Source organism: Cydia amplana, chromosome 17, assembly GCF_948474715.1.
Source record: "Cydia amplana chromosome 17, ilCydAmpl1.1, whole genome shotgun sequence".
NCBI lineage: Eukaryota > Metazoa > Arthropoda > Insecta > Lepidoptera > Tortricidae > Cydia > Cydia amplana.
In genome coordinates this window covers 7386156-7406696 of record NC_086085.1, presented here as the reverse complement: position 1 = coordinate 7406696, position 20541 = coordinate 7386156, and the positions used below count along the sequence as shown (strand labels likewise).

The following is a 20541-nucleotide window of genomic DNA, read 5'->3' as shown; positions in this document are numbered from 1 at the left end:
CCGACATATCTGATGTCGACTGTACCATAACTTAAGCCTAGAATTTAACTGATATTAGACAGTTGCATCAGATTCTTCATAAGCATGGGATAGTGTTGTGCATTGAGCGGGCAGGGGGAGTACACGGAGCAGTCTCGGCCACGCCGGCCTGATGCGATGGCGTCTTCCACCGCCGTAGAGTTTACCAGGCTGGACACCAGCTGGTTACTGAAATATTTCAATTATTTAACTAAATATTTTAAACGATATTACTGGTGATTTTAATAACAAAACTGAGACACAGACATTTTAAATATATTAATAAGTTTTTGGCAAAAATTTCATTTTTGGTACAAGCTTTATCGCTGACTGTACTTTTCTTACGACACAACTAATACTCATCGAGACAATTCTAAAAACCCCTAACACAATTAGGTTGCGTTGTTTCATCACAGAGTTCCTATGGCCACCTCCTGTCTCCATCATCAGATCAGCTGGATGGTGCCATAATATTGCATTGTCACCCGACTTACATGTGTACGCAAAATTTCAGCTTAATCGGAAATCGGGAAGTGGATCAAATTTAACTTGCAAGATTCCAATACATGTTAGTTACATACAGGTCGAGTTCCTATGGCCACCTCCTGTCTCCATCATCAGATCAGCTCAATAGTACCATAATATTGCATTGTCATCCGGCTTACATGTGTATGCAAAATTTCAGCTCAATCGGAAACCGGGAAGTGGATCAAATTTAACTTCCATTACATAGTTAGTTACATACAGGTCGACCTAATAAAAGCGTGTTAAAAACGGGTCATTCACTCACGTATTTTGAGTCGAAAACGCTCGACATGTTTCACTCCGTACCGAGGAATGTCGAGCGTTTTCGACTTAAAATACGTGAGTGAGTAACCCGTTTTTAATATATTTGATATTACTGGTGGGTCATTCTTAGAGAGCTAAAATGTTGAACTTCCGGGCCTAAATCCTTATGAAAATAAAATAATTATTAAGTGTTCAATTTTTCAAAGACACATAAAGAACAATGTGAAAAAAGTAGTTTAAAAACTATTAGCTTAGGTATCACTTTCATCGGCTATACAAATTTTCATTTTTTTTGCGACAAAACACTAAAACACACACATTTAAATAATCAGGTACTTAATTATATTTGCAATATTATTTTTTTACAGATATTTTAATGTTGAAGACATTTCATGATTGTGGAAAGTGCACTTTTTTTGCAATTCACTCATAACAGTCATAATAACTCAGGAACAAATACTTATGATGACCGCACAAATAAATGCCCTTACCAGGATTTGAACTCGGGATCTCCTACCGACTAGGCTAAAAAAAGGTATACAATGCCAAACCCTCAAGTAAGAGTCAGACTGTGCTCAGAGGCGCAATGATTAAGGCCTGGTATATAATAATGATGCTGCTAATGTTTACCTTACCTTGAGGAACTAAAAAGCCTCTAAAATGCCCAGCTCTCCAAGACGTCTGGCCAACGTGGAGAGCCTAAGGCTATTACCTTCATGGAAATTACAAACAAATCAAGGACAACATGGAAATCCATGAAAGAGGCATATGTCCAGCAGTGGACGCAAATATGCTGAGAAGAAGTATGTTTACCTCAAAACTCCAGTCCAGAATTTCGCCCCGTCTTCGTGGTCATGTTGGCCGGACCAGCAGGCAACCCTGAGCGCGCAACCCTGCATGCCGCCACTCAGCACGTTACTAGCAAAGTCCAGTACACCGTCGGCCCCGAATTGAGTATGCTCCAATACTGTAATAGAGAACATTATTTGTTTAGAGCCCGCTGTATACCTGTATTAAAACGGCAGATAGGTTGAGTCATTTGCTATCTACTCATGCCTATAAAAAAAATTGCGCACGTTTGTTTTTCAGCTCCACGCAAGTTTTTCGTTTTCAAATTAAACTACATGCGTATTAGTGAAAAAAACCGTGGCCAATTTTTTTCTAGGCATGAGAAGATAGCGAATGAGTCAACCTATCTGCCGTTTTTATTTGACTAAACATCCTGAAAAATTGGCCACCCAATAACCCAAATCTAACCCCGGCTACACACGTTAAACTGTGAAAATCGGACTGCACAGATTAATCGCTACGATTTATAGTTACATGTGTAGCCGGCATAACTCAATTTTAAAAGTAAAACTCCTTTATATGTATACCAGGTACACCCGCATGAAATAAGATCTTTTTCGAGCACCTGTGATGCTAAATAATTGACAAGTTATAAATCAATAGTAGAAAAATAAAAAAATCCTGACGGCCATGGTGTTCTTATTTCAAGTGGCTGCAGAGTCGTGTCTTGTCAAAAACATGATTTAATGTATCAAAATTTAGGGTTACAAAATAAAATTATCAGTGTCCATAGTAATGAATAAGTACATTAACTAACTAAAAGACAAGAAGACGAAAAACAGCCGTAAGTACTTTAGATACCTAGTAATCATATACCGGATTTATTTTACTGTTGGTCTTTACATTTTGATATTCTGAAATAAATTATCGTTACCTACTTTGGTTTTCGTGAATTAAGCTTAATCCCGAAATAAATACAAAAACGAAAAGTTGAAGTGTATTCTTACAAATCGATTGAACTCGACAGGTCATGGAGCAATTGTACCTGATTGAGTTTATGATAGACCGAGTGGCGATATTTGTATCCGAAGACGATGAGTCGAAAAGCGCAGAACACAAGCTCATAATTAAATTAGCATTTGGCCCTAAGAACCAATTCATCATTAAAGAACAGCAAATGGCCAAGAATTCAAAAGTTGAAGATGACATTATTGAATGCGATGAGAACGGGCATAGAAAATGGTCCAGAATATTCAGAGTAGGCAAGTCGTTCTTATTTCCTAGCTGCTCCGATACCGTATTAAATATACTGGACAAGTTCCCACTTGAAATAGAAGTCTGGACCGATGAAGAAGATGAAATAAATGAGTTCATTGGAGTTGGCACAATGTTCTGGGAAAAGGATTTTTACCAGTTACTAAAGGACTCTGCTGAACCATGTAAACTCCACTCGCCTCTGAGTATCAAACAACGCACCAAACTCATGGCCGAGTGTTGTTGCAAGCAGGTCGGGGAAATTGACTTTATTCTTAGAGTAAGTGCTCTGGGTGAATCGATCACCACAGAATTCCAGCAACTGATGGATGATCCTGAAAACTTCGTATTTAGAACCAATAGAGCTCCTAGCATGTTCAAATGTAAACGTGTGGAGGGTGATGATCCTAACTTTACTATGATCGGGAGTCTTTACGAGACTACTACGTTAGAAGATCCAGATGTGATTAATAATGCCCGTAAGAAAATTGAAGTGTGCACAGAATTGCAAAGTTGTGGCCAAAAAATTGACGCGGATCTTAGATGTGAACATGAAAAGAAATCTAAGAAAAAGGAATATCCTATTGATAAAATCAAAATGGGAGACATTAGAGGTCCATGTGGTAATACTAATTGCGCGCTTGCTCATAAAGTAAGGTGTTACATAAGGAATCTCGATACATATAAACAAAAAGCTGGTTCATTAGCAACTAAAGATACTACGAATAGAACGAAAAAGGTCTGCGGTGCTTGTGACTGTAAAGATGATCGTTATCATCGCGAAGAGTGTCCTGACAAGATTGCAGGCCCGAAAGCTGTGTGCCAGGATTGCGGCGGTAATGTTCTGCCTGGTCACACATGTAAGGAACAAGAAGACAAAATGGAAAACTGTATGAAACCGAATAACCCTAAAGATTCCGCCAAACAGGACAAGAATTCTGCGGCAGTCGCCTACGTGCTAAGCGTACCGACGTTTAAAGAGGCAAATCAAAACATTGACTATGCTTACTACCAATATTTAAACACTAAAGAAAGCCAATCAATTACTGAGAAGAAAGGAGGCTGCTGTAGCTGTGGCTGCAGTAAAGGAGGTACTATGCCTCCAAAAGAATCTACGTACAATTCATTAAGTGTTCCTAACTTGCAATCGAATGATAAGAAGTCTTCACGCACTATATGCTCCAATACTCAATTCGTGTACAATCTGACTGTAACTCCAGATAAACTTTGTCTGGACATTCCCGATGACAAAGATTGCAAATGCAACCCGCCAGTACCCACTCCATCGTGCAAAACTTTTGATTGCGTTTGTTTAACTGAGGCATTAAATATAGCTGCCAGGAAGAAGCACAAAGCGTATTGTCCTCTGTACAAGCACAAAACTACTTGCCCTGTCACCAGGATGTTAGAGGATAGAGGAGAGGAAAAGGCTGAAGAAGACGAGGAGGCAGCAGAGCCGTTACCTTACGGCCTGCCTCCGATTAAACTTGGCCCTTGTCCGGTCATAGGCAGACCTTGTACTGTTCCAGATGGTTTTGCAAGAATGTACAAAACTGCTGCGCAACCACCACTTCCCCCGAGTTACAGTGACGCTGGAAAAGTTTGTTGTTCCAAAGAATTTGAAAGAATTAAGGCCGCTATAAGGGAATACATGAAATATGAGAAAGAAAGAGACATGCGATGCGTAAACACATTTAATGTGGACACCGAGAGAAGGTGTTGCGACAAGGAACAGATTCTTCTGTCGCAGCTGGGAAAAAGCTGCTGCGGAGTGCACAAGTTAGCTATACAAGAGAAGTTTAAAGAAGACAAAAAGTGAAAATAATAGCTTTATCATTGACTATTTTATTTTGTAACCCGATAACATCATTATAAATTTTGATATAATCTTGTGGTTTCTTTGCTTCATATTCAGCTTGATATACCTACGAGTCCTGCGACAGTTGTTTGTCAACTCTGAAATTAAACTATAATATCATGTTATAACTTTTTGGATGCAGACGCCAAGAGCACCTGAATTCGTTGTGCTTTCTAGTAAGGTTTATATTAGAGAGATTGTGCCCAATATTCTGGCGCGCGTGAGAAACGTTTTTGCATGTATATTTAGTTATAGTGTCCAAAGTGTTAATTAATGTAAAGAGTAGCTATTTACCAATCACTAACAGCATGGGGTAAAATAGAGGCCATTAGGCAAAAATCTAAATTCGTTGTTCTGCTACGAACGAAACCTAAGGGTCGCGGTAGGACCTCAAATCAAGACGAATGATTTCGAATGGCTGGTTAACGTGAAGTCAGAAGTTTTTTTTTATTCAACGCCCTTAGTGTAGGTAGGCGGTCAAAAACTATAGATTATAATTTCCACCGATTCAGGTTAACCTTTTCGCCGCCATTGACTTGACATAAAGTCAGTATATTTCATGGCTTGGCGTTGATTACACTTTATTACTTCCTTGACGTGGCGGCGAAAAGGTTAAAAGTTATAACTATCTATTCAACCATAGAGAAACAAGTTACCTTAGAGTGCTCACTCCATACAGTTCTCCTCCTTCCTCAGTCCCCTTACTCGTCATGCTTTCATTATTCCAAGCTTTCGGGCTAATAAACAGTTGTATGGAGTGAGCACTCTTTATATTTACTTATTTCTCTTGATATCAACTGAGGCCCGTGACATTGTGCCTGTGTTGCCACTTGCCACCCCATAGGTAGTTATTCTACCGACTATTTTACACACACGCCAACATCATTGGTTAAGTCAGCTGCAGAGAAAAGGTACCACCCCTGCATAGAAGTTTGTATGCAGGGATGGTACCTTTTCTCTGCAGCTGACTGTACAAGCAAATACATACCGTTGCATGGAGGATTCTTTAACAGTGTCAAACAATACTCAAAGTAACCTTTATGCTTTCAATTAAGTGTAAGGCCTGAGTGGACGCTCGAGTTGGGCGTGCAGCGGGGCGGGGCGTGTGGCGTGCATGTTAAACAAATGCAAACGTATATCACTTGTGAGCCCGCCGCCACGCTGCACGCCCCGCCGAACGCTCTGCTTCGAGCGTCTACTCAGGCCTTACACTGAGGTAGGTATATTATATTTGCAAGCTTGTAATGTAACAGTGGTGTTGGCGTGTGTGCGACATGTTTCAATAATAGGGTAACAGCACCAGTGGCCAGCCAGGGACCAGTGGTCAGCCTTTTGAGTCGTTTATTGGTCATAAATATCTGGTATATTCGTTTAAACAAATCGCGAGTACTCAAATAGGAGCTTTGATTCCTTATTGGTTAATACGTCACACGACAGGTGCGGTGAGGGAACGGGGGGAAGAAATATACTCGTTCATACAGGTGCTGTTTGTCGACGAGTGCAATTGTGTCATGTCCGCCATATTTTTTACTGCACATGGTGTTCTCTTAACAGGCAAGAAAAACTATGTTTTCATGTTAAAAGTTATTGTTTTTGTTAATGATTGGTTTATTTATTAGTTTATCTATTAAATTGAATTATGTTTTAATGAAAATATCAATAATTCACTTATAAATTAAGGGGGCTGGCCACTGGATAACACTTTTTTCCAAAAAATCCAGTGCCCAGCCCCCCACGGCTGACTTTTGGGTTATTCTTTAATTTTATTATTTTCGAGCCAATGCGACCGTTAGGACCGTTAAATTTCAATTTTCAAATTTAGTTAGGCATGCCCTAGTCAATTTAAAGTAAAACCCAGTAGTCAGCCGCATTTGAAATTACGTTTTAATGCGGCTGACCACTGGAACTTCTTCACTTCACTTCGCGGATCCAAAACTCAGCCTTTGACCTTGCTTAGTACGTCGCCGCCAAACATATGTCCACATTTTTAAACCCTATCTCATTGAAATAAGGCTCAAAGTTTCAAACGTGTATACATATTTTTGACGTTAACTATACATAACTATCATTTTGCTTTTTCCTGGTAGGTATATGACTTTGTATATTAATGATAATTAGATCTGCATAGACTCGTTTCATTATTTTTTACCGAATACCTACTAGGAACATTATTACATATATATTACCTGATTTACCTCGTTAATTTTTGACGGAATAATTATTAGAAAATAAATATTGCGATTCTTAGTTTGCAAGAATAGTGTTAGTTAAGTACATAGGTACTTAACTAACAAATTTCGTGTCATAAGAATTGTATGTATTATAAGAAAAAATAAATATAATAATATCGTTGGTTATGATATAAATATTAGTGATTTTATGAATAGTTTATAAAGGCTGAGTACTGGGTACACAGAGGCTGCTTACTGGATTTTGGAGGCTGACTACTGGAGAAAAGTGCCACTTTTTGTTTAAACTTAATTAGAGATATTATAAAGAGGATAGTTATTTTTTTAAATATTTTGTTTTAAAACTATGATAAACAATTGATCTAACCATGTCATTTGTTTAATTATCCGACTAATCCTGTAGAAATGCCGAACGTTCAAACTTAAAAAAGTCGTTATAAGGCTGACTACTGGTGCCTTTACCCTAAATGGCGTTCAAATAGTGAAGGCGCTGAAAACTGTGTAGTCGTAATGTTAGGTTCAGTTTGTAATCGTGTAAGGCGGTTATTACACAGGCGGCCCACATGAAAACCGCATCAGTCTGACAACGGGCTTATTAGTTATCAATTTAACATTCTTTATTTAACCTTTTAACCGCCATAGAATACGTCATCGAGCGTGCTTGTGTCGCCGGGGGGTACTTCGTGTAACTTCACGAAGTTTTGTCTTATTTATCAGACAGCGGCGAAATGAGCCCGATTTTGTATGTCTTATATTTATATCAGTCTACGGCGGTTAAAAGGTTAAACATATTTGTTTTCGTTAACGCGTTAATATATCATTAATTTGTGTCTTTGGCATCTTTAGAACCGCACATAACACATAAAGTAACATGGGAGACGAGGAGGATAATAACAATAAGAAGAAAAAGAAAAATGCATCTAAATACAACTATACATTCGGAGACAATTACCCACGTAAGATATTTAGTTGTTACCATTGAAGAAAAAATATTAAGGTCTGGCAATGGAATGTACAGTCAAATAATTTAATTTCCAACCCATTTCGTACCTAGTAACAATCAATATTAAAGTCACTAGAGACGCTAGAGACCTCATACTATTGTCACTATGACAAAATACAAAATGTGTAGGAAAATAAATTCTTCGACTTTACCTATTTTATAATTCTGTTGTATTTTATGGAAACACTAGCGACCCGACGGCTTCGCACGGGTTAACAAATTATACATAAACCTTCCTCTTGAATCACTCTATCTATTAAAATATACTGCATCAAAATCCGTTGCGTAGTTTTAAAGATCTAAGCATACACACAGACAGACAGACAGCGGGAAGCGACTTTGTTTTATACTATGTAGTGATGATTAAGTATAGGTGCGTCCAGATCTGGCAAATGCGCCAGTGCCATTCGTATAATATTTGCGAATGGATTGCTTTGCACGTTTTAATTTTATTCTTACCATAAACATTGGTCAAACAGATTACTGTGTTATCGTCTTTCCTGTAGACATACACAAGAGTTAAGGCTATAAAGGTTAATTTTCTTATTTAACCCTTATCCACGTGAAAAGGTCCTCCTTTTATTTAGAAAACTATGATAAAATCATTACTTACATGCCCACAAGCTGTTAACTATTGCCCACAGGAGAGAAAACTAGTGTGTTAGCGCTAACTGTACATTTTTCTCTGGGCATTTTTTGTGGGCATGTAAGTAATGATTTTATCATAGTTCTCTAAATAAAAGGAGGACCTTTTCACGTGGATAAGGGTTAAATAAGAAAATTAACCTTTATAGCCCTTACCTCTTGTGTATGTCTACAGGAAAGACGATAACACAGTAATCTGTTTGACCCACATATTAGGCCCGCCTGACGGGGGCAATTATTTCGATTTGACCTCAAGTAAAAAGTGCGAGGGCAAATGAAAGAAAGAGCTGACGCTCTTAATTAACGTTTAGTTCGAGGAGGAGTCACATTCGTTATTAGAAATACTTATACTTACAATTAGAAATTGCTTCTTATAGATATCGATAATACTTGATCGATATTTTAGTAATCTCTAGCACTGGTGCATTTTATTTTAAGTATGGACAATCCTTAATAGGTTATTTATGTTTTACACAGCACGGCATAAGGTATGCGATGGCGGGTGCCTTGGACGACCAGGTATGCCAGTGCCCACAAGTATGGGCTGGCTGTGGAACGCTCCTGACGTACCTGGCCTTAAGGTAACACCTTTCTATTGACACTCCGGTGCCTACTTACTCATTTTGTTAGATCAAAACTTGCTGAATAGATTTATACCATTTCCAAAATTCACCAGAATACTGAGTTAAGTACTTACTTACAAGGATCTAATAGCAAACTAATACTTTCTGATATTTAGTAAGTATTACCTAAAGCCCTAACCTAGCCTTTCTGATGCTTAGTACTTTTGTATAAAGAAAAAACAAGTAAGTATAGAAATTCTAAATTCCACAAGAGTTGCTCTAAACGTACGTTCAGACCTAGGTAGTAGGTATTGCATTCGCATTCAGCTCGAACGAATATGCCGCGAATGCACAAGGTAGACGCACGTTTAGAGTACGATCGAAATAAAATAGCTACATAAATAAATTGAAGTAGAATAATTTAAAATACTCGTAACGCCGAGCTTATGTTGATTTAAAAACAACTTTTTATTTGAAATTTTAGCCCATGAAAGGATGGCAACCTGGCCGCATCGGTAAAAGCGTAGCCAAGCTCATGGTCTTCAAAACCGCTCGGGCAGGAATGGATGGAAAAAAAGATAAGAAGAAAAAGAAGCGGAAACCTGGCCAGGGATATGTCGGTGCAGGAGATTCAGAGCCTGATGAACCTTTGGAACCGAAACCTACCATGAAAGTTCAGCGGAAAGGAGACACTTTTACTATTCAGGTTTTGACTTTTTTAAATTCTGTTATGCTAACTTAGCATGATCCTTCTTACGATACGTTAAGGTTAAGTATCATGTGAGGTATTGAGGTATACGGTAAAGATCGGATGGAAGCTGGGCAGTCCTTAGGAACCGTGAGATTGAAGACCTATTGGCTGAACCTAACATCATGGAGGAGACAAAAGCTCTCAGACTCCGTTGGTTGGCCCATCTTGAGAGAATGGATGAAGATCGGAACGTGAAAAGAGCATACCTGGGCCGCCCAGCAGGAGGACGTCCTATCGGACGCCCCAGGTATCGCTGGTGCGACATGGCCTGTGAAGTGGCATGTCATGCCATGGCAAGTCAACAATTGGCGAGAGGTCGCACAGAAGCGAGAAAGTGGCGCTGTCTTGTGTCGGGTTAAGTCTTATTTTAGGTCGCTACGCCAACGGAGTAAGTAAGTGAGTTAGTAAGTATCATGCAAGGTATCCAAATATTTTAAGAGTAGAACTAAGATTAGTTCATGTTTGATATGACCAAAAGTTATTTTATTATACCTCAACAGAATGTACGTTATAAAATTGGTTTATTCAACAGGTTAATCCATTAAAAGACCTAACAGAAATTTCACCAAACGAAGACCCTTACGTAGATTGCGATCCGTTAATTTTCAAAATTATCAAGAAACGCAGCCCCGAGGAGCAGGCCAAGGTCGAGGCGCGGAAAATGGTCAAACTAAAGAAACAGCGTGACGCGCAAATCAGAAAGGCTCTCGCCGAAGCTGTAGAGGACATCTGCAAATGTGCGTACATGGACATCTACTGCAACGACTTAAGCGCGATAGATAAAGTCATAGACAGTTGTCCAGCGTTTAAAGAGCCTGACTGCATATGTCAAGAGGAGTCCCTTAGCTCGTTATCCAGCAATGCGACATGGGACATCGAATATACTCCGCCTTTTGGCTGCTTCGATTTAGCCCCGAGAAAGAGAAAACATTATGTCCATGTGGAAACACAGTACACGAAAGCTGATGCGGGGATCGTCGATCCTCCAAAGTGCTCGTCAGGTCCATCTAAAGCAAAAAAACCACCGCCTAGGAAACGGTGTGGTTGTATGCAGCGCCATTAGTCGAGCATTAAAAATTGGGATGTTATTTATCATGGAAACGGGCCCATTGGGTTTGCGCTTTTTTTTTGTGTTGAATTCATATAAAGTGTCCCGAAATAATTGTCTTGTTTGTTTTGAGTTATAAATTCTTGTATTGTCTCTGCAGGTTCCATATTGAATTCATTAAAAGTTATATAGCTACTTTAAATACGTATTATTGTTAGAACTTACTCATACATCGGAATATCTACACTAACAGTAGTATCCTATCTTATCTAATTTACTCGTACTTTCAAATTATTTGATGTAGCCTATCCTAATCTACAATGGCCAGCGCTATGGAAAATGGCGTCACTGCGCAGTTGCGCCAACGTTGCGTCGAGCAGCAGTCATAGAGTCGACTAGACGCCGACGATCGGGAGAAGCCAGTGTAAGGTATCTCTAAAGGTACTTACTAAGTACTTACTCTTAGCATATCTGTCGTATGGTGGATGGTGAGCGTAACTCTTCAACAGGAGCGGGATCAGGAAAGTTGAGGCTATTACCAATCCACCCCCTAATACGAGAGCTTGTAAATTCACGTTCACTGTCGGCATACCCTGTAGTAAAAAAAAGAATTTTAGAGATTTTGATGAAAATAGAGGGGAATTTCAGAAATATATTTATATTTTTGGCCAAAGGGTAGGAACCTATATTTTCACGTTTACGAATTTTACGATCAATTTTTAGAACATTTAGTTGAAAAAATAATTAAATATTTCTGATCTTATCTTGATCGAATAATATTATGATACCTACTTTACAGTGTTATAGTCATATTCTATAATATTGTTTCAGCAGCTACGAATAGCATATGTAGTAGTAAACTCTTTATTGTACAATAAAATTATGTAGGTAATTATTTATATTTACATAAGTAACAAAATTAAATTTGACTCACGATAGATCCGAAAACGTTATCCACAGTAGGTTTCACTGGTATAGAAAGGAAGGGAATTGAAAAATCCAAACCAACCTGTAAATCATCATCAAATGTACAGAAATCGATGTAACTATTTAACAACTCGTTAATGTTTTGTCTTATTTTTATGCGTAGGTATATCAATTAGATTTCGGTAGAATGTATGCGTCACAAAGACCGTATTTATATATAATACTCGGGAATCCATTTCGTCTCAATTATATATTTTATTTACTATTAAACAAACAGTCGTACAAAAATGTGGCTTCCATATATTTACTTAATTCTTGTCCTATAGTTTCCATTATACAAATTAATTTCTCTATCAACTAAATCTAGATATTAGGAATAAATCCTTATGCAGATGCCAAAAACTTACCGATATATCTTGGTCCATCGTATTAAAAGTAAATAACCTGGGTTTACGTGAACCACTCATATCTTTTTCACACGACACGCACACAGCAACTAAAGTTACAGAAAACAAATTTCTTTGCCACATTTTTGAGGTATTTTTTTAATTGCAGGCAATTGTGTTTTTCTAAACAGGTGGTGCTACCGGCAAATCGCTAAGACGTTTGGCAGCAATTCGCGGAGTTTTTACAGAAGTAGTGTAAGGAAATTAAAATTATGTGACAATGTGTTTCCGCGACCTATTGTTGGATAACTCGAGATGTAACGGTGTAGAGTTTAGAGCGGATAGAACTACCACGCGTGAGGGGAACAGAGCTAGTCCGTCTTACTCTGCACAGACTTTGACAGAAGGAAGTAGTGTTGGTTAAGACTCAGTCCTTTGAGTCCTCCGCTAGGCTCTACTCAGTTTTTCAGACTCTAATAATTATATCGACAATCAAGTTCTTTTCGACGATATCACTATAGTATAGGGACCCGAGTCTTGTAGAGAATTGGGTCCTTTTCAGAGAACTATCAATTATTTTTCAAAATTTGTAAAACGCATTGTCTTCACATAAAAAATTCATGAGCCAAACAATAATGGTTATTTTCTTAGTTGTTGACGGAGTCTTTATCGGCTCCTCAAAAAGTCCATAATTGAGTTGAGCTTAAAACACTATACTTACTCGACGAAGATCTAAGTTTCGTTATCTGCTTCTCTATTGATCTTTCCCATTCGAGTGACAGAGAGGCTGACAACGAAGATCGATTTTCGCGCTAAGCTTTCGTATTACAACAAACTACCCGACTAACCCGATATCTTTATGATTATGCCATCTCTTCGTATTGCTAGATCTGTGGCAGTCAATATTAGGGCCAATTTGTAACATTTTCACGCAGCTTGCCCCCAGTAATGTTTTATTTTAAGAGTCAACCAAACTATTATTCTTTTGTTTTCAACAATCACAGTTTATCATCGATCAGTAAATAAGTGGTTTAGTATATTTTATAAATATAGAGTTGGTCTGGGGAAAGTTGACTAAGCGCGATGACAGGGATAGTAGTATTTTTGCAGTTTTGAATTTGGAACCTTGTACCTATTTTATTTTAATCCAAAATTCGATTTGGATTAAATCCTTGACGATCTGGACATGTTTGATCTGGGACTACAGTAATACCCCTATATAGTTTCATTTGATAGCGTGACGTGCTGTATACGCGCCTTTGCGTTAAGTCTATTTTGTATGGGATTTTGAGTTTCCAAAACGTCCCGCTTGGCGCGCTGTCAATTTTTTTATATCAAATTTATCTCTATTAGCGACCCGCCCGGCTTCGCACGGGTTATCCTTTACTAATTATACACCTAACTAAACTCAATTGATAGGTGAAAACCGCATGACAATCTGTTGAATATAGGTAGTTTTTGAGTTTGTCGCGAACATACAAACAGACAGAGGCGACGGGGGACTTTGTTAAACTTTGGTAAATGAATAAACGAAACGAAATGCGGAAGATTCTTCAAACCGCGAACTGTAGAGATATATATCTGAAATTTAGAGATGGAAAAGCAAGAAAATTGTAAACTGTCGTCACTATTTATTTATGCTCCAGTTGTAGGTATAGTCAAGGTCATTCATTATTTTAAATTACATACAAAAATATTATTTAAAATATCTTGCATAAGTCTTGCAATAACCGGCCATTTTATCATGGTTATTAAGTATGTCGCGACACATGTAAAAGACAATGGAGGTTTTTCATGCTCTAAATATTTTTGTCTCCGCTTAGGTCAATAAACTTAATGAAAATAAACTGATATGTAAAATAACAAAAAAAAAATTCTTTCAAAAGTAAAACATTAACATAAGCGTACAGTTGGCCCGCTAGGTTGATAAAGTGAAATAGGAATGATAAGGTTTTTAAACAGGACCCTAATAAACAGGATTTTGTCTTCCTGATAATAGGCATAATATAATAAATACTTATGTGTGGAATGGAGAGCCTTGTGGTCAACGAAGCAATAAGGACCTCATGTGGTCACGACCGCGACCCCTGGTCATGAGGAAACCAGGTAAAAGCAATGCCCTAGCCAAGACAAGACAAAGGCCACTACGGAACCTACAACCTATACATTTCTTGAAGTTTGCGAAATTTTCTACATTTTTAGAAACTTCTCTAAATTTCGTATGGGGTTCCAAGATTCCTCTTTCTAAAATGGATTATTTCCTCTTATTTCTTGTGAAATTTAAGACAAATTTTCCGCAACTCTCACCATCAGCTCGTTACTTCTGAACGATAAAACGCACTGGGCCCATAACCTGCTAGAAATTAAACAACAGGCGATCTAGCATGAGTTGCGTTCTCGCGCGCGACTATATACTTGAAGTCGCGCGCGATAAGATCCACAAAGGTCCATCAAAGTGTCAGATAAAACACCTTGCTCAAATAGTATAGTACTTACTTCTAAAAAATTAAATGAAACTAAAGAATAGTTTTCTTCTGTATCTGTAAAAGCTTGTGAACTAATTTGAACCCACGACTTACATTTCGGTTTCAGACTGTATTGTATTGCAAGAGCAAAATGGGACGAACGAAGAGGTTCCCGGTTATAGCCCAAGGTGCGGCACAAACCGTACCTGGCGGTCAGTTTTAGGGACTATAAGGCGGAAAACCGTTAAAGGACCCACTGATGATCAGTTCGCCGAACGATATAGTTTTTTTTTACGTTGGGAAAATGCTTTTACGCATCCCGTCTCGAGGGGAGCAAGACGGGTATGACGGACTAAAGGGCGAGGACCTACTACCGTCTAAAAACCCAACGAGTGCCACCTCCGCCTAACTATAACGGAGCGGTGCAGGATCGCGGTGATCATTTAACTGCGACAAAAGGACGATATCGGCCTGTCAGTTGTTCGGAACTGTCACCTTTTGCGTTTAACTGACAGGCCGATATCGTGCGGCGGACTGATGATGATGACCATGAAATATCAATATAACCACTTAGCAATTAGCTTTACGAACTGTCGGTTAACAGTATGGAGGTACCTTTTAGATGTGTCACTTGCCTCCTGTTACGTTGTCATCACTAACCTCATTCTTCCCTGTTCGATAGCATCTGTCCACGACGCGTGACGCTGAGTAAGTCATTGTGCAACGTGAAAGATCATACAAACATGACAATAGTGTTTCCCCATAACATTGTCTCTGAGCATGAAACGGAACGCCCCGTATATATGGTATACGGACGGGGAAGACGGCAGTTTGCGATAGGAGCTGGTGAGATGAGTCCGAAAGAGGTTTTCTGTTTTGGGTTATTTCTGAGTGCGGTGGCTGCGGAGTACAGTGATGGGTAAGTTGTGTTGATCTTGATAAGGTTAGGGGTAATTTATTGGGTTAAAATAGATACTTGTGAGTGTTTCAAAGTAAGTTCAGTTGCCATCAGATATATCGAAGCGGCCAAGGTGCTCAAAAATATCTGAACATACATACACTTTAAAAACGTGTTGATAATAAAGGCATTCTTAATTTTTTAGTGTAACCCTTGGCCGCTCAGATATATCTGATAGCGACTTTACCTACCGTAAAAAGGGTACATACTCGTTCGTACTACCAGGGAGTAAAAATTACCACAAGGTTACCTAACCCTTTTCCAGGCATAGTTCGATTACTACGATTTATCGACCACATACCAATCGAATTTCAACTTTAACATTCCGATTTAAGGTACAAATTAGATTGCTCTTTCGGTAAATGTAACTAGTCTTCAATATGAATGATCAAAGCTGGATTAATTTTGGATTGTTTTGGAAAACCCTGTAGATTGGTGCGCCCTGGAAATAAAAGAACTTAACAACTTTGTGGTAACAGTTTGATAATTACGGTGAAAACAAGGAAATTTGTGAATATTTACATAACTGTTTTTAATTTATAACGAAACACAAGTATGTACATATTTTACAGTTTTTCTTGAGCCTTGCCGGGTCACGATAATCTGCTACAGTGAAAGTCGTAGTGGTCCCTAAGAATACTTCTGGAATTTTAAGTTATTAGTTTTGACAATAACAGAATAAACTCTATAAATATTTAAGTCGAGCCAATCCGTAGTTAATAATATTGATATGGGTAAAAATAATAATTAATGTTCTGCTAAAAAACATAATAATAATAAATCATCAATTTCTAAACTAATGTGTGATATTTGTATTGTTTATCTTTTTTTTTTAATAGTGGTATTTTACTTATTTTATAAGTTTTTGTGATATTTAATGTTATGATATTATATTCAAATTACCACGTTTGCACGTTTAAGTCTCGGTAAAGTAATCTCTCTTCATCACAAACTTATACATAATAGCTACACTGTTATCAGCTACCCCAGTTTACATTTCAGGGGCTTCATGCCAAGCTCCAGCTTTCGTACAGAGGACCAGCTAGCAGAGCCCTCGGCCAGGGTAGAGAAGAGCAGAGAAGAAAGGGACCAGAGTGATCGCACGCAGCGCTTCGGGATTTCCACCTACGGCACTACGGGGGCGCAGGTAAGGGAGTATCATTAGTTAATTACTGTTCAAAATACTACCTATACATGTGTCTATATATGCAGATTTGTCTCCCCCCACACCCCCGGCCCGCGCGGTCCTCTAATTAGTTGACACCTATTTGGACAGACAGACGAAATAAGACATGCACCTAAACGCCTGTGTGGTGCTCCGCGAACGTTGTGAATTTCGGATACCTGGAAGAATCCTGTGCCCTGGCCGAGTCCTCTATGCGGATCACAAGCCCCGGAGAAAGGTTAGTGCTGTCTTGACAAACTGACAAATATTTATTTATCCCAAAATTGTGTACCTACTTGTCCCGTTCTTAAACAATTACTGTTCTAAATAGGCAAGCATATTTTCTGGCAAAGCATATTTTCCACTAGCCTTAATTGGGCCCAAAGGACAGGGACACCGCGCCATACATTTAGAGACGTTTGGAGATTTAAGTTATAAAGTCTCGTTTATTTAAGCAGAACTAAACTCTAAGCAATAACATTTATCAATAGTTAACCAAACTCACGGTAGATGGCGCAGTCACATGAATTAAAAATCCTGAATCGCGCTATCAAGATTTTTTGTTAGGATAACGACCCCAGACGCTATCAACATTTTTGTCCGGCCGTATCGTAAACCATACATAACTAAATAATACATACCTACGTATACTATCCTTAACTATTATCCTTATCCGTATATAATTATTATCCTTATTTAGATGTTGTATTGTTTTTCAGGGTTCGTATGGCGGTTCCGCACCGGGCCTATACGGCCCCTTGAAGATAGACCTGGGCGGTGTGCTGATCGGGTCCATCCTCGGGTTCGGCGCCGTGCTGATCCTGCCTAAGATCATGCACGTGCTTTCGTACGGCTATGGTGGTGGATACGGACGCAGTAAGTATGATATTATGTCAACATTGGGAATATTACTTAAAGAATATATAGGTATTAGACATTCGCCAGATGCATGCCAGACCTGCTAGCATGAGTTGCGTTCTCACATTTTTTCATGTATGAGGCGTGAATGGTGAATGTACAAATGATTCTGGATAAATGAGCCCAAGAAGTCAATATTTTGAAGACATGAATGAAATGTAATTTTTTTTTGGAAAACGCTCAGGGTACAACCACGTAACGAAAGCGTGAATATGAGGAGGACTAAAAGTAACTAAACAACAATGTTACACCTATGCTCACAAAAAACATTTCATTTTCTCGCCAGGTGTGGACTCAGAGTCGTCCCAATTATCAGACATGCTGAACCGACTGGATGAGACGCTAGCTCGGTACAATATCGACTCGGGTGCGTGTACTCAGCGGCTAGCGTGCTCTTATGTTCAGCTGGCCAATGAGAACATGCAGGCCGGGAATGCTACAGAGTTTGACGCGCTATTGGCTAATCTGTCCAGGTATTTTTTTAGTTTATTTTGTTTATCCATCAGGCTAGTAGGGCTGCATCAGTGGGACGTAGGTATACGTACCTATAGGCTGATAATAGGGAGGTAGGACCTATATCGGTGTACTTCCGTTTGGCCCAAATACATTTCGCCAAATTTCACTTCCCAACAAACTTATCGCAGTAGTTTCATTTCCCAAAGGAACCTTTAGCAAAGTTGCATTTCGCAATAACTTATTTGGTCAAATTATCATTTGGCATGATTTTACTTTGTCAAATGTTATTAGGACAAAAACTTATTTAGCAAACGTTTTTTATTGGCTAATATTATATTCCAAAAAGATGTTTGCTCAAATTGTTACTTCGCAAATTTGGCAAATAGGCATCACTATTTAAATTTGAACCTAAATTCGTTCGTTCGTTTTTGCTGCATTTGTATGAAATTTTGGCGACACATTTTTTCTCGTATTAGGGTCGAAAGAGCTCGTGATTCTAACTGGAAATAATACAAAAAATCACAGTTCTGTGTAATGCAGATTGGGGGTAATCTTCATAAATTAAGTTATAGTAGGTAGGTACAATGCAGTACCAAAAAAATTACTATGTTTTTAAAATTTTTAATCATCACAATGTCATACCATTAGATCTTTAAATTTTTAATTACTTATTTCAATAGTTACCACTGTGTTCTGCTAGAGTCAACTGATAGGTGCGACGACGAGCGAAGCGAGGAGGAGCGTGTTAGGTTGACCGTGTAATGACCAAACAAAATATTTTAAAAGAACTTAATTTTTTAATTAATAGATAGCCGTTTTGTTTTTTAAATGTGCTTCATAAATGGTCTCCAATATATTAATTCAGTTGCCAAATAAATACTTGGTACCTGCCTAAAAATAATCAAAACCTGTAACGGCATTAAAATACAACTCATATTGATATATTTTAAGGCTCTATTTTTGTTGCCAAACTATTAATTTTAGTAGCCATTTCTATTTATTTAAACTACCCAAATTCGATTAATTAGTTGACCGGTTAAATACGTGTCTTTTAAAATTGGAACTTTACGGTTACCATTCAGTACCCCGAACCATGAGTCACTGACAGTGTCAACACTGACATATACGTAACCATGTAATTTACTTTCTATAGTACCTACATCTCGCTCGCACTAATATGTCAGTAAGAGCGAAATGCATAGAATTCATGGTTCAACAAATTACATCCGTTTGCATAAAACATAACCAAAATGATAAAAAAAACCAAGGTCGGGATAAAGTATTTCAAATGAAAGCAAAAATAAAATTACTGCCCTCTATTATTGGTATGTAAATTGTATGCCATGTAATATTTTGGGACATGTAAGTTATGCTTAATGATACATTTGACTAAATAATACTTGATAAAATGAAACTTGACCAAGTAATTATTTGCTAAACAATAACTTGCCAAAAAAGACTATTGCTAACTGAAAAATTGCGATAAGTTGTTTTGCCAAACATTTTTTTGGGAAATGATAATTTGGGAAACATAGTTTGGGATGTGATACTTTGGGAAACGTTTTTGGCCCATTCATTAGTAAACCACCTATATCCCATACAATAATCAATCAGTTACCTATTCAGTTTGCAAACGACATGTCTTGTTCGGTGCATCCTTTCAATCCTCTGTAAAAGGCCAAGAAGAAGTCTGCCATCACCTTCTGACTTTGAACACGTTTTAGCAAGATTGTAGGATTAATTGAAAAACTACTTGCCTAGGCAATAATCGAAATGAAGTCTTCCGAGTGCTCTATTTTGATAAAACGAAGCCTTGGCGTCCACGGAAAACGTAGCTAGCAAAATCATCGATCCTGGGATCTACCGCGAAAACTGAAATTCGCAAATTGCGCGGATCTTTCTCTTTTACTCCAATGAAGGCGTAATTAGAGCGTCTTTCGATTTTCGATTTTCGCGGTTACAGCCCTGTTATTTGGCCAGTTGTTTATTAGTTTTACCTGTTTGTTTCCAGCAACTCGCTAGTCCGACGCATGTTAGACGGCACAGCAATATTCGAAGCAGCGAGCGCGGGCCGCACGCACGGCGACTGTCAGCTACTATACCCAAAGTGCAAGCTGGACAAGAAAACCGTCGTCAAGGTGCTGACGCAGCTGGTGCCCTCGTAATAGATAAAGATAACAGTAGAATAAATTAGTTTTAGTTGTTACTTTGTATTTTATTCCTATGCTCTTGTTCCAAGTACCTACTAGAACTAGCTCCAGTCGCTCATCATTAGGTACTACTAGGTAGTCACTATGCCCGACTACCCGTATGGCAGACCCGGCCTAATGCGATCACCCAATAGCCCATACCTACCATG

General features: G+C 38.4%; 3 protein-coding genes across 4 annotated transcripts; 2 read left to right on the top strand and 1 right to left on the bottom strand.

The window, feature by feature from the left end:
• Positions 1-44: 44 nt before the first annotated feature.
• On the bottom strand, positions 45-12585 carry LOC134656061 (uncharacterized). The gene is made up of 6 exons (XM_063511579.1): positions 12242-12585; positions 11842-11916; positions 11368-11500; positions 2907-2988; positions 1621-1815; positions 45-207 (listed from the first exon to the last, which is right to left on the bottom strand). Exons 1-6 carry the CDS (start codon positions 12362-12364, stop codon positions 45-47), a joined length of 771 nt encoding a protein of 256 aa, XP_063367649.1. The 5' UTR covers positions 12365-12585.
• LOC134655696 (uncharacterized) lies at positions 2321-4737 on the top strand. The gene is made up of 2 exons (XM_063511153.1): positions 2321-2440; positions 2624-4737. Exon 2 carries the CDS (start codon positions 2627-2629, stop codon positions 4667-4669), a length of 2043 nt encoding a protein of 680 aa, XP_063367223.1. The 5' UTR covers positions 2321-2440; positions 2624-2626; the 3' UTR covers positions 4670-4737.
• A 2750-nt stretch (positions 12586-15335) lies between the features above and the next one.
• Positions 15336-20347, top strand: LOC134655787 (uncharacterized). Of its 2 annotated transcripts, none has more exons than XM_063511249.1 (5): positions 15336-15604; positions 16634-16790; positions 17528-17684; positions 18013-18199; positions 20194-20347. In XM_063511249.1, the coding sequence occupies exons 1-5, from the start codon at positions 15429-15431 to the stop codon at positions 20345-20347; spliced, it is 831 nt and encodes a 276-aa protein (XP_063367319.1). In that variant the 5' UTR covers positions 15336-15428. The 2 variants fall into 2 exon arrangements, with proteins under 2 accessions (XP_063367319.1, XP_063367320.1); XM_063511250.1 differs by having other exon boundaries at positions 15347-15604; positions 16646-16790.
• Positions 20348-20541: the final 194 nt, after the last annotated feature.